The sequence below is a fragment of the Phocoena phocoena genome, chromosome 10 (assembly GCF_963924675.1).
Source record: "Phocoena phocoena chromosome 10, mPhoPho1.1, whole genome shotgun sequence".
In the NCBI taxonomy this organism is placed as follows: Eukaryota; Metazoa; Chordata; class Mammalia; order Artiodactyla; family Phocoenidae; genus Phocoena; species Phocoena phocoena.
The window spans coordinates 40,156,048-40,170,855 of record NC_089228.1 but is presented as its reverse complement, the minus strand read 5'-3'; the positions used below and the strand labels follow the sequence as shown (position 1 = coordinate 40,170,855).

Here is a 14,808-nt window from a genome sequence, read left to right as displayed (position 1 = left end):
GTACTCCCACCCCAGAACCGTGGGTCTGGAGCTTCCTGCAAAGTGGCTGACTTGCTGAGGCTCTTTCCATGGCTTCATGTTGCCACTGGGAGAGTAAATACCAGTTTGAAATACCTTTTCTGAGCAGAGGGCCAGGCAGGACTTTGCACTTGCCTGTTGCCAGAGGCACTAATGCACCCTCCAACACCATCTCTACTTTCCTGTAGCTTTTCTTTTTTTTTGGCCTTATGTACAATTCTGTGTTGCTCTTCTCTGTGTCTCCTCGACTCTTGGGTGATGGCTGTCAGAGTGGAGGATCTTGGTGTACATGCCTACCTCCTCCTTCCTGAGGCCAGTCTTTGTGGGAAGGAAGCCTCACAGATGGGTCCTTTGGTGCCTAGAGCATGACAACCACTCCTGTGTTTTTCACAAGAAAGGTCTGGATGGGGGCCCTTTTCCCATCCCTCTGTTAAAGCTCTACTAACCCCAGTTTATTAGCTCATTTTAATATACTTTGTGAAATATTTAAGTATATCCTTTTAAATTCAATTTTTGAATTAAGTAAAACAAGCACATGGTATAAAATAAAGTTAAAATATGAAATATCTCCTTCCTCAATGACCATCTTCCCTTCCCTGGAGACAGATTCTGTTACTACCTTCTTCATTTGGGGATTTTAAACTCAACTGTTGCCATTCAGTTTCATTCTGATCCTCCCTAGCAGATCTCACCAGCAGTTTCAGAACCGAGCACAGCACACCTGGTTAGGTGACACCTCCACAAGACAGATAGCAGAAGCTCATCAAGGCAGTGGAGTGTGACTGCAACAGCTGGATTCGACATCAGATCTGTGTGACGTTGGGCAAGTCAGTATCCTGTCTCATGTGTGAAAGTGGTAATAACCATACAGTGTCAAATGAATGGGATTTTTTTTTTTTTCTGGGCACAAGGGCTACTAGGGTAGGCATAGAAACTGGAGTGAAATGGAAATTGACCTCTCTCTAGAGCTTACACTCATGTCCCCACATTCAAGTCTCATGCATTTGGGCATCAGGGATGCTTTGAGGCAATGGCTTCTGCATACCTCTGAAGTTCCCACTGGGTTTGGCAGTACCAAGGAAGGCACAAGGCCCATTGCCATGGCTACATCCTGCCGCCCTGTGCATAGAAAGCCACTGACTTTGCCAGGGGGCTGCTGTCCAGGGCATAGCTGCTCCTGTTGCCGTCGCTGGGGGCATACTTCAGTCTGAACAGGAAGTAGCACAGTTCTTGGCTTTAAGTCCTCAGTAGTAACCACTACCATTTTCCTGTTTTCTTTTTTTGGGGGGCTATGCGGGCCTCTCACTGTTGTGGCCTCTCCCATTGCGGACGCACTGGCTCAGCAGCCAATGGCTCACGGGCCCAGCCCGTGGCATGTGGGATCTTCCCGGACCGGGGCACGAACCCGTGTCCCCTGCATCGGCTGGCAGACTCTCAACCACTGCGCCACCAGGGAAGCCCCATTTGCCTGAGTTTTTAGTTTTCTTAGTGCTCTAATTTGTCTTATTCTGCACAACCATACTATTAATGTTTTACTGGTCATTTTACACACTTGCAAATGGACGCTGAGATCATGCTAATGAAGTGGTAAGACTAGGATTTGAACTAAGATCTTAATTTCAAATCTTTTCATTTTAATATGGAGGCTTTTCATTCTTGCTTCTTGATTTCAGAAGAGGAATCAGGATGCAGAGGTAGGGCCTCACTTGGCTGAATGGAAGCCCAGCCTCTCGCCCTGCCCACCACTTCCACCTGGGTGTTTAAAAGTTAATGATGTGTTCTCTTAACAGAGTACAACACAGCAGTCCACACTTACGTCCTGTGTCAGTCAGAAAGGGACATCTAGCATGGCTTCTCTCCTGCCAATGTGCTGCATAGACACCTGGTTCTGGGCTGCTGAGCAGTCAGCTCTGCGACATTTTTGGTGATGGGCTGCTGGGAATGGTCCTTCTTGCACCTTTACCAGAAGAAGGGAAGAGCCAAGGGGTGGGGGCCTGAGTTCTTTGTGCTGACCACCACCTCCTCTCTCTGGAAGTTCTGGATTCTCAACTTGCACAAGTGCTCTCATCTTAGAAAAAGACATTACAACCTGGAGGCGGTCATCTTGTTTGGGGAGTGGGTCTGCTACAAAATTGGCAAGTCCCCTGAACTTCATTACCCGAAAGCCAAGTCAGCTGGGAGAAAGCCACACAGCCTCAGACATGGAGCAACCAGGCTTGTCTTCTTGCAGAAAAGTCCTGCTGCCTCAGCAGGCAACCTAAGTGCTTCTCGGGAACCCCACAGCTAACACACAATATGCAGACTGGAACAAGGAATGCCACAGTCAATTTGGATGGCCGTGGGAAATCCATTAGTGTCAGGGCCAAACCAGCCAAAGAAATCAAGAGCCCCACCCACTTCCTAAACCCTTCAGGACCACCTGGTAGTGAGGGAAGACAGCCGCAGAACCAGAGTGGGAGGTGTTTTCCTTCGTGTCACAGCTGTTTTGACAGTAGTGGTGACTGTACTGTATTCAGGCATGGTGATTTTGCTGAGGCCTGCAAAGGCTGTACCCTAGGGGTAGGTGGTGGTGTAAGGTGGCTGCCAGAAATCAGTCACCATGCATTTGGAGGGGCCTGGAAAGGCCTCTGGGGGCAGTAAGGAATAAAGATGGCTCCAGTTCTACAGGGCAGGCCAGGAGCAAGAAGACAGGGGACAAGACAAGGCTCTCTTCTGCTGGGGTCCCATGAAAGCTGGAATAGGGATGGGTGGTCCAAGAGAGAAGTAGCTATAATTAATTTTGGAAACTTTGTCTAGGTTGATTTATAGAACTCTCTCCTTCTACCCTTTTAGTCACCCTTTGGGTATGGCAGTCCTGTCTCAGCTCTGTATTAAGGAGTTCAGGATCAAAGATGCTTCCTAATGACAAGAGTAGTGGCAGGGCTAAATTGAGCCACAGGGAAATGAAGTTCAGGGGAGCTGTTCACAAGGAGGTCCAACGCCAAGCGTCCTGGGCTTGAAGGCAGGCAGCATTTCCTTCAAGAATGTATCTTTCCATCTCCTTCTGAAAGATGACTTCAGTGGAGATAATCCATTAACAGGGGATCAATGTGCTTTCACATTGTTCCCAGGAAGAAGTCCCCCTTCAACAACAGTGGAGCAAATGAATAACAGCTATGCTCTTGGAACTGTAGAAAGCAGGAGCTTTATAATAAAAATCACAGGCAGAGGTTTGCAGAAAGGACAGGGGTTAGTTGGCATTGGATACATTGGGTATCCAGATGAAAGAGTTCTCTGATTATTCAGATGGAGGTTTTCAGGAATGAAAGTCAACCCTCAGGTTACCAAACCTCGTAGGACAGAAATCATGGAAGAACATCCAATTCACAGACTAATATACACTGTCCCCCAGAAAACAACTGATTAGACTGTTCCTTTTACTTCATGAACACTTGGCACTATCTAAACTATTTATGGTCTGGTATCCTCCAGACCATACACCTTATCCCCCAATTTCCTACAAAAATGTAAGCGGCCTCGAGTACAGGGGCCTTGCCTTACCTTATTCATAATAATGACTGCATCCAAGTTTTAGTGCCTGCCACACAGGAGGCTCTCAAATGTTTACTAGACTAACGGGCTCACAGAATGACTGTCAGGAACTGCAGAGAGCTTGCTCTACCATACAATCTTCTTAACCAGTAGTTCTCAAAGAGTGGTCCCATGACTAGCTGCATCAGGATCTCCTGGGAATCTGTTAAAAAGGCAAAATTTCAGAACATACCCCAAACCTGCTGAGTCAGAAGCTTTGAGGATAGGGCCCAGAAGCTGTATGTTAAACTCGCAGGTGATCCTGACCTGCACTGAAGTTGGAAAACTGCTGTTCTTAATCGCATTTGGGGGAATCATTCCACAGGAAGGATCTGAGGAACCTGGTTAATTGTACACGTCTTGGTTTGCTCTAAAAAGAATTCACACTCAGGTTTATAAACCAGTCTTCAGACTGAATCAAGGATTAACTTTCCTCAACCCTGAGGGAAATGTAGGAGTCCTGTGAGACCCAGCTGGCTCTAGCACTCTCTTCTAGAGGGAAGAGTCGAACAGGTCAGAAAGTACAGCACAATCAGGTGACACACTTCCGTGCAGAGCCAAGTGTTCACCTCCTGGCACAGTATCCACTTCTTTTGCTCCACTGGGTTCACAAGCATCTTGAAAGCACTGGTTTCCGTATTCTGCACAGGGCGTGCACCTGTGGGTGCTCAAAGGCTGTCCATGAGAGTGTATCAAAGTTCACAGAATCATCTGCCCTCAATGCCAACCTCCAACTTGAGGCTGTCTAAACTGCAACCTGACAAACATTCTCTACTGCACCAAGCAGAACTACTCCTCTCTTGGAGGTGCCAGGATGTTGGCCACCATTCCTGGAGAACTTCCACTCATCTTTCTCCACTTAGACCATGGAAATAAAAAGTGGGCAAGGCACATCAACCATATGTTCCTTAAGCCTCATGAAGGTGAGAAGGTGGTCAGTCAGTCAGGAAACCCGCACCACTGAACATTAATTGATGACCAAGACCAGGTGAGGCTGAGTATTTAGACTCTTCTTGGGACACATGAAGAAACTGGTACATGAACGCAGAGAATGGGACTAGAATCCAGAAGTGATGTTCCATTTATTCACTGAAGAAGAGGGAGATTAAGCCTTCCTGATGAACTTCTTCCAATCTCCCAAAACTCCCTCTCTTCACTTTTCCAAAATAACACATTGAGAAACATGTTTGTACAAAAACCACATATTATTCCCCCCCCCACAAAATCGGGTGGCTGTATTACAGGAATGAAACCAGATCAGACATAAAAAGTCACCACTTATACTGAAACATAACAGTGTAAGAATTCAGGTATTCTGTAGATTACCAGCATAGTAAAAATACTTCCACCTGGATCTTTTAAATTTGAAAGTGATCACATTAAAGACCTGAGGTTACAAGAGACCACAGTATGAACCAGAATTCCATTTTCTTTCTAAGACCTCAGTGGAAAAGGTAAGTATTTGGAATGAATTTCCTTTGGGAAAGACTGGTGTGAAAATAAAACCCTGGCCATTGTCAAAAGGCACGGGGGTATTTCTGAAGTCAAAAGCAATGGAATTAAACTCCAGTAGGAACAAGCTCATTTCCACTCCAAGAGTCCAGAATAAACTCAAAAAAGGAACAGGGTCTCCTTTGTTCCAGTACTCTGATGGTGACCAGGGCCACCTGGTTAGAGGTAACACCTGAGGGTTTGAAAGGCAAATCTTAACTGTGGTTTAATTTTTTCCTTTTTTTTTTTTGCTTTCTGACATTAAGGAAGAAAGTTCTAGGGTGTTTTATAAACACCTTCCCACACCCTCACATATGTAAAGCTTTATAGACTATATAGAAAAGGTATCCAAAAGATGTTCCACTTCGCATTCTAAATGAAACTGCCACTTGCAACTGTGAAGAGGCCAGGTGCTTTGGAAATCAAGCTCTACTCAAAACACCCTTTCCCCACCCATGGAAAGACAGAGGGGAGGGAAGAAGGACAAGAAGAGAACACCAAGAACTCTTTAAGTCACTCATCAGCAGGGGTAGAAATGGGCTCATATTAAGGCATTTTTGTGGCTCTTCCTCTGGAATGGTATTCCACTCTCCTAGCCCGAGAACCTCACCCTCAAAGCATGATGCTCTGATTGCCAAGTAAGTTCCTTGGTACCCACAGCATCTCCTTGACAACCCTGTGATAGATGGAATGTGAGATCTCAGACATGGAAGGGAGAAGGGATGAGAGGCTGTTGATCCTGCCCCACTTCTCCAATCTCACCCCAAACCTAAAGTACCGCTTCACTAAATCCTTCACCCTGGCTACTGCAAGAGGTAGTTTGGGGACTTGTACCCCCAGCCAACCTAACCAAGTTCCATGAGCTAAAATGTTTATCAGCACTATCTACTTACTCTTTTTTTTTTAAAGTTTTTTTCTTTTTTTAAAGAGGGAGAAAAAAAGAATGCATACAAAGCAGTGAATAGTGGGCTACATTCATTGGGTGGCCGTTGCCCTAGACGCCCAAAACTTTCCTGGCTAGTCTAGGAAACTAAGGAATGCCTCCCAAATGCAGCCCTCAAAGCTCACACTGCCCTCAGAAGAACAAGCCCCCCACCCCTCCTCCGGAATCTAACAAACCATCTGCATAGAAAACCAGAACCAGTGGGCCTGGGGAAGAAGTGGATCTGTTCTAATGCTTGTGCTCTCCCCTACCAGGGACTAAAGGGGGATGTTCTGCCAGGCAGGCTGGAGGCTCTCACAGTCCTCACTAGGGATGAAGTCAGTGGGATCCCTTTCCCCATCTCTTTTAATTCTGGTGCGTCCATGTGTGGCAAAAGTCTCATGAACCTTCACCATCAGCACCATTCTTAGCTCAGATAAGCAGAAATAAGGTCACTTATAATGCCTTAAGGTTTATCCCTTCTGGCTATCCCCTCTGCCCATCATTATTTTTTGGTTCCTATTAACTTAGGATGCTCTCCTTTAAAGCAATAATGACCCATACCCCCCAAAAAAGAAAAAGATAATGATTATAAAGCATTATCCATAAAAGCATAAGACAAAGCAAAAAAACTGCAGGAGAGCAAAAATGACAGACATAGAAACACTACTGTTGACAGGACCTGCAGATAAACTGTCAGCATACCCCATACCGGGACAGGGAGACACTGGGTATTTTTAGGATGACCAGGGCACACTGTCACCACAGGCTTCCCCCTGAGTGTTGGAGGAGGACCTAACACAAGACGTGTCAGAGCACGGACAGGGGTGGCAAGAGAAATGGGGAAATAAGGGATGTGTGCTTGGGGCTGCAAGAATAAAAATCCTGAAAGAAACCCAAGGAAGCCGAGTAACACAAGTCCTGTCATCCCCACTCCAGCTGGTGGCGCTGGGCGTGGACGTCCCCTGCATCTTCCAGGCTAGGGCGCAGCCGAGGCTGGTGGGCCTGGAGCGGGAGGCGGAGGGACTCCATCTGTAGGTGGTGGAGGAGGTGGCTGCTGCTGCGGCGGAGGGGGATCTGCAAACACATCCAGAAGTTAACTCATCATTGCTGGAAACACAGGGGCTCAGGGAAGAGCCCATTTAGAGAAAAATGACTTAAGAACGTTTCTTTATCGCCTGTGAGGCACCGCTGCCGCTGCGATCTACATGGCGCAGGTCCATCTGGACCTCCAGGTCACTGCTCATGTTGCTTCCCCTGACCCATGAGGTTGGGGGAGTGGGGAAGCGTCTGAACCTGCCCCAATCTCCTTCAAGGCCCATCCCTTCCAAGAATCACTCCAGACCTTTTCAGAACTTAATTATATTTTGATTTTATTGTATTTTAATGGTTCTCACTGCTAATTTTATTTCTTCAGTTAAATGATAAGCTCCTTCCTGGGCAAGTTCTGTGTCTTCTTTTCTTTCTCATAGTGCCTAGCCTAGCTGGGCACAAAATAGATTATCAGAAACTTCTTGCTGATATTAACTATCTCCAGCAGGGCCAGACAGCTTCACTTGAGACAGCTGCTGACAAGTTGGACAGTCCTGGGAGGCCCCACAGCTCCTGAACTGCAGTCCTTGGATTTTTGGCCAAAACTAGGTCAGGTCCTGAAGGGAACAATTAGTATGAGTGTCTGGGGCTCTTTCCTGTTTCAATTTTAGCTGCTTTTCAAAGGAACCCTGGATATAATTTAATCCAGGGATTTTTAAAACTAGATTTTGCTGGAAATGAAAACATATGAAACAAATAATTAAACTGCAGCCTTCCTTACCAGTCAATTCACCCAACTTTCCCCCTAGGAGATTTCCACCAAACCGCTAAGGCTCTTCAAAGCATTTTGAAGCCTACTGATCTAATCCCTTGTGTCATCTTGCAGTGGAGGAAACCAGGGCCTGGAGACGGGAAGCGACTCGCCTGATGAGGCCTGCCCAGTGCCCTGGAGCCAAGTCAGCCAGTTCAGAATCCCTGAAATTCACTTGTGGCAGGAAGTGATCAGGAGCAAACCTTCCACATTCTCAAGGTGCTCCACTGAGGGCCCTTTAGGATGGAATCCTGTACACAAATCGCGGGTTACCAGCAGGACATGACCGTGGTAAAGACCAATGACATTATCTCTGCAAAGGGGATGGGCAAACTGGTCAAACCTCCTTATCAGCCAGTACATTTGTATACCGCCTGTAAGGCGGCAAGGCAAGGATTTTCTTGCCAAGGAAAAGAGGTACCCACTAGACTACGGCCTCTGATCACTGACTCAGAGATACCTTTTTCTATTGTTGTGATCCTATACTGACCCAGCTTAATTGCTGTCTTTCTTCTGTGCAGCTACTTTGTCCTTGGACCTTGTGGGTCCAATGAGAAAGAAGATGTAACCTCTGTCAATAGTCCCTGCCTCCTGGCCCTAGGAAGTCTCCCAGAGAACTACAGTGAACTCAAGTCACTTCATAGCCTCGCGTAACTTATGGTAAACCCTATACTACTATCTACTTGTTCATTTCGTATTTTCCCAACTAAAGCTCCTGGAGGCCAGGAATTCCTATGCGTCCTAGCTCTGTATTGTGAACAGAAGCTAACTCCTCCTCACATACGTGACTTCTAAATGGACCTGGTATCACAGATGTGGCTGGGAACATGGCCACTATCGGCTGCATTTTCGGATCATTACTCCTGCTCTACAGGAGTAAAGAACAGGCCAGGCTCTGATGCAGTCCTCTGGAGGCCAGGGTTGGAGCAGAACAAGGGCCCCATGGCAGAAATGAGCTAGCTGGCTTTGCACATACCACCAGGCAGACATCGTTCAGCAGCATCTGTGCCTTCTCCATGGAGCCTGCTAAGACCTCAAATTCCTTCTCAACACAGCCCTGAATACTCCTCCCTTAGTCTAAGCAGCCACTACAAATATATCAAAATGGCTACAAGAAACTTACTTGTTATTCCTGCCCTAAACCAGATCCTATTTTTTTTTTGCGGTACACGGGCCTCTCACTGTTGTGGCCTCTCCCATTGTGGAGCACAGGCTCCGGACGCGCAGGCTCAGCGGCCATGGCTCAGGGGTCTAGCCGCTCCGCGGCATGTGGGATCTTCCTGGACCGGGGCACGAACCCATGTCCCCTGCACCGGCAGGCGGACTCTCAACCACTGTGCCACCAGGGAAGCCCCTATTCTTTTCTTTACACCTACCACTTTTAAACCCTGAATCCATAAAAGGCTCCTATAGGAAAACAACTACCAGTAGCTCTGTATGCCTTCCAAGATTCAAATTACATAGGCTTAATTAGGAGTGGGCAAGGCATGCCCCTGGCCTCCCTGGAGTCATGAGTACATGTCACAAAGGCTATGTATGGCATAAGAGCCCGACTAACTGGGAGCACTTTGCACTCATCACCTGGGTACCTGTCCACCAGGGGTACTGAAGAGCAATGACTAAAAAAACAGTCTTTTGGAACCCACTCTCACAGGTCATACTGTCCATGGACCTGTCAAACCCCAGAGAGAACGAAAAGCCTGCCTCCCTGTGTACAGCCCTCCCTAAAAGACCCAGGGGTAATACATCTCCCACTTTGCTACTTACACATGCCGTTAGGTGCCGTGAGGGGTACCCGGGGTCCTAAGATGTTTCCTGGGATTGGAGGCATACCAGGAGGGGTAGGGCCACTCCCAGGGGCGTGGATGTTGGCTGCAACGGTGGACATCATGCGGCCTGGCATGGGCTGCCCAGGCATCATGGAACCTGGACCTGGTATCTGACCTGTGGAGGGAGATTTAAAGTACTGAGGTAAATGTACTAGGAAAAAAAGGAATCAACTCACTGCCCGAGACTGCTAAATACAGACAAATGCCTAACCCTCCAAAACAATTAGAAAGAACAACAGAGCAATAATCTGTAATAATCTCTCTGTCCAGCTTTTAATTTGGGGTGGGGTGGGGGGACAGAGGGATAATGGGGCAGATCTGTGAAGTGAATGATTACCCCAAACCCTGCTATAGGTAGACAGTAGCTGTAAGAAACAGTTACCAAACATCCTTAAAAGAAAGCATTAATTCTGGTTAGTTTGGGTGAACAATGGATTGTCCAATATCTTCCTGAGGACACAAAATGCCAAGCAAAGACCACAGGGAGTGGAAAGAAGGACTTTAACAGCAAGTCAGCGCACAGTCCAAGGACTGAAGCTCAGTCCAGATTGAGCTTCATGCACAGGCTATGTGGGAATGTGTATGCCTGAAAGGGTATTGATCAATACTGTGAAATCACAATTCAAAAGGGATTCTAATTGGAATCCTCAAGTCCTGTTCACAAAAAAATCTCTCCCTCTCTCCCCAACCAGGAAGCACTGGCTCTGGAGAACCATGGTGGGGGAGACATACGGGAAACAGGCAACTCCTTTACCTCTTCCTCTTGCTTTGATGTGCACAATGGGAGACGCTAGACATAAGGACCATGAAACACCTCCTGCATTCAGTTTCACACTGAGTCTTTAGAACTTTCAGCAAACTTTTTCTGTAGAGCCAGACAGTAAGTATTTGGACTTGGCAGGCCATATGGCCTCTGTCACAACTATTTAACTTTGCTACTGTAGTATGAAGGCAGTCAGACAATGTGTAACAAATAGGTTACTGAAACATCTTTGTTTATGGACTCTGAAATGTGAATTTCACATAATTTTCATGTGACATAAACATTCTTTCAAGTTTTCCCCAACCACGTAAACTGTAAAAACCATTTTTAGCCTATGGCCCCTACAAAAACAGGAGATAGGCCAGATTTGGTTGCAGTTAGCCAAACCTCCCTTAGATATGGTGGTGGATATGTATTAATTCTTCAACTCAGCAGTCTGGCTCCTGGGCTTGGCTTTAAAGAGCCACAAACAAAGGAGAATTGTTTAATGGGCACAAACCAAGGCTGAAGCTATATATAAGGACAAATTATAATCTCTACAGAATAAGGAAAGAGAATTTATTGTAGTTTTTTCTTTCTTTCTTTTTTTAATCTAGGGACATTAGCACACCTATGTAAGGTCAACTATATGAAACTGAACACAGGCTTCTAGGCATAGTCCTGAGACAGCTGGAAATAAGAACGCTTGAGGTTCAAGCTTGGAAGATGGGACTACCAGACAGCTAACTGGCAACTAAAATATATAGAGCAGTACTGGAGATAACTCAAGTGAAGAATTCTCTGTCAGTGCTTAGAAAAAGGCCTGTCTTAAGAAAGACACACAAAGCTTCAAGCCTCACACCATCCATTTCCAGTGTCTGTTCCATGAGCCAGGACTCAAAGAGCGGAGCTTTTCACTACAGGGTGTCAATGAAGAGAACCCCAGTGAGATACAAGAGTCAGGAAGAGAAGTGGTCCACTGTCTTTGGGGGACTATTTTTTAAAAGCATAGGGAGGCATCAACCTTATGCCTCAGAATGAAAAGAACAGCAAATTTTGGGTCCTCTGGCCCACCTTCCTGTGCTTTATAATGCAATCATGCAAAAGTACAGCAGAGGAGCCCCAGAGGCCCATCTGTTGGAGGACAACTTGATCAAATCACCTCAGAGAAAGCAAGAGCACGTGCTGGGCTGAGACTACCACTACTACTACACCACTGAACTTCAGTAATTAAAGCTGGGTGCCTGTGCCACAGTGCTAGGACAGATTTAGGCTGTGCTGAAGAGTCTATCCACATAGGGAATGACACAAGAGATAAAAAAACAAATGCCAAGTATATTACAAGCCATACAAAGGATGAGTACACATGAAGGTGTGGCAGGCAAATCAAGGGAAAACTATGGAAGAAGCAAGTAAAAAAAATAATACCTTCTGGTTAACCAAGAGCAACTTGTGAATGACTTGGGACTTTGGATAGTGTGTATATAAAGTGAAGGAGGAGAATTAGGAACAGGATAACAGCAAACTATCCTAAGCACAAGGCCTAGCCTGAGTTACACGATCAGAACATAATATGAATATTGTTCCATTTATACGTAGCATCTTCATACTCGCCAACCCCTCTGAGGTAACTGCATCACCTCATTACCTATCACTTGCATTTCACCGAGGAGTAACAAGCTCAAAAGGTTATTAAAAAAAGTGCCCAGGCTACAGAGCCAAGTTGTCCACGGTTGGTTTGTCTGACATGAATCAAAGCAAAGGGGACCGGATGAGTCACACACACAGAATGGGGTGAGGGACTTGGCCCGGTAAGGCTACAGGGGACTGGGTGAAAGGTTCTGGAGAAATGAGGAACATGGGCCTGATTTTCTGTGTGATGGAAAGCTTTAAGAAGGGATGCAGAGGAGTCTGAGCCTAGGGCAGAGGAAGAGAGCTTTTGCAGAGAAGTAGGGGCTGCATGAGGGCAGGATAAGTAGATAAGAGTTGAGAATAGCACCCTACAGGCTTCCTGGGGGTGGGTAAGAGAACGAGGAGGAGGGGTGAGTATGAAGCTGAGAAGGAGAAAGAATTCGGGTTTGGCACCTAACTGGCATGTGAAGTGTAGAGAATGGGGAAGGACTTTTGCTTTGGGAACAGGAGGTGTGGAATTGGCTGTCATTCCAGTGGAACACAGAGATGGGGTGAAGGGAAGATACAGAACTCTCAAAAGTTTCCAATGGGCAATAAGTAGCACACACAGAGCCTTATTATTCTAAGAATCAAGGTCTGTCCTCTGTAACTCTCCGAGTTTCCTTCCTACCAAACACCTGTGAGGCCGTTACTAAACACAATGCTTTTTTTCCCCCACTCTCTGAGTCTCTACTAATGATTTTTTGATGGTATTCCAGGTGGTGAGACAGGGCAAGAGGAGATACTTTTGCTGTTGTTGGGGGCAGGAGGCCTAGTATGAAGTCCAGACCTATAGAATCCCAACCTGGAGATGAAAGAACACTTTCAATGGACTTGCTGTGATGAATGGAAGCCATTCACTAGAACAGATAATACGGCCTGTGTTTATCAATGGGTGCAGATTCCCTCCTTCTACCCAGTTCAACCTGGACAAGAGGCCTTGAGCAAGTCAGGAAGAACATTTTGCCAGCCCGTCTCAGGTCTCTCTCTCCAGAAAACCAACAGCAGAACACTGAAGAATGCCTTTACAAAAAAGCCAGAAAGAGTACTGAGTAAGGGAGAAAGAAAGAAAGAAAGAAAGAAAGAAGGAAGAGCATAGACCAGGTGTGTGATAAGTGATAAGACACACAACTGTTCAGTCCTAACCAATGTCGTCCACAACAGTCTGACAGAGTTTTTATACTTTGATGTCTAGAGCAAGGTGTGGGTTGTCCAAACTCCTGGCTGACCAGTGAGCATCCCAGTCAGAGAGCCACCCAATACCATTCTCGACAGGGAAAGTGAAGATGAAAGTGCCTGGAAGCTGAACAGTGCGATCTCACTTCCACTTCACGCCAACCCAGATGAGTGGTCTTGGACAAGTCATTTAGGATGCCCGGAGCCTCAGTTTCCTGAGATTATTATAAAGAGTGATGCTAAATATCTGCTGTACTCTCTCTGTATGATCAGGGAAACTGTTTATTTCTTATGGTGCCTTATTATGTCACTGGCTCTGCCTTATGAGAGGCAGGGCAAATATTCTCATTTTATAGACAGTAAACAGAAGCTCAGAAAAGTTAGAGACTTCTTTACGGTCACAGAACTTGTAAGAGGAATGAGATCCAAGTCTTCTGATTCGAAATCCAATTCTCTTTCTACCACACTATTCTGTGCTCAAATGAAACAGTTCCTGTGAAAGGACTTAATGTAACAGTCAGCATTAAAAAAAAAAACTGAGATATAAACTTTAATTCCAAACACCATGTTTTCTTCTTCACTATATCAACAATAAGGAAACTGCTCTGCTTCCTGCAATACATAATTTTATCAAATACACTTCCCAGCACCTTGCAGTGGGTTGGATGGTGGCCCCCAAACAGATAATGCACATGTTCTAATACCTGGAACCTGTAAATGTAACCATATTTGGAAAAAGCATCTTTGCAGATTTAAGTTAAGGACCTTAAGATCATCCTAGATTATTCTGGTGGGCCCTAAATCCAATGACAAGTGTTCTTATATGGGACACATGGAGGAAAAGACACAGAGGAGAAGGAAGGTAAAGATGAAGTAAAGAGAGATGTGGCCACAAGCCAAGGAATGCTACCAGACACCAGAAGCTGGAAGATGCAATGAACAGACTCTCCCCTAGAGCCCCTGGAGGGAATATGACCTTGCTCTAGCAGCTCCCAGAATTGTGAGACCTACATTTCTGTTGTAAGTTACCACGTTTATGAAAGGGGAAAACAAAGACTGAGTAGCTCACCCAATGTCATAAAGTGTATCAATAGGGGAGCCCAGCTCGGACCTGGGTACTCTGGCTTCAGATCTGGTGTTTGCAATACAGTGCACTCTGAAGATGAAGGTCTGGAGGAAGGGGGCCCATCTGTCTTCCAGCAGACTATGTGATACAAACCCTGCTGCCAATAAAGTGATGGGTCAGGTATTCAACCCACACCTAGCTCCAGAAACAATTTGGCAAAGAGGAATCAGTGGCACATGGACACAAGGTGATAACTACCAAAACACACTGGGATAAGCCTTGCAGGCTCGGCTGTCAGGCCCATCAGTGCTGTTTCCAAAGCTATCTGCTTAGCAGCAGTGGCCCATTTACCTATTTCCCTATATCTTTATGGCAACAAGCTGGGATAGAATAGCTTTAGGGTTTTCCAAGGCTATTTGCCTAACAGCTGGAAAATACCTTTCCTTTCTCTTGCTGTAAATCCTGAAGCTTTCTGTAAAA

General features: G+C 46.0%; 1 protein-coding gene across 1 annotated transcript in view; it reads right to left on the bottom strand.

The window, feature by feature from the left end:
* Positions 1–1,939: 1,939 nt before the first annotated feature.
* Positions 1,940–14,808, bottom strand: part of SMARCC1 (SWI/SNF related, matrix associated, actin dependent regulator of chromatin subfamily c member 1) — a 178,098-nt gene continuing 165,229 nt past the window's right edge. The window contains exons 27-29 of the mRNA XM_065886493.1: positions 9,612–9,788; positions 6,825–7,078; positions 1,940–1,953 (exon numbers count right to left, since the gene is read on the bottom strand). Of these exons, the coding sequence (XP_065742565.1) occupies positions 6,981–7,078; positions 9,612–9,788 (275 nt within the window). The 3' untranslated portion in view covers positions 1,940–1,953; positions 6,825–6,980. The remainder of the gene's footprint in view (positions 1,954–6,824; positions 7,079–9,611; positions 9,789–14,808) is intronic.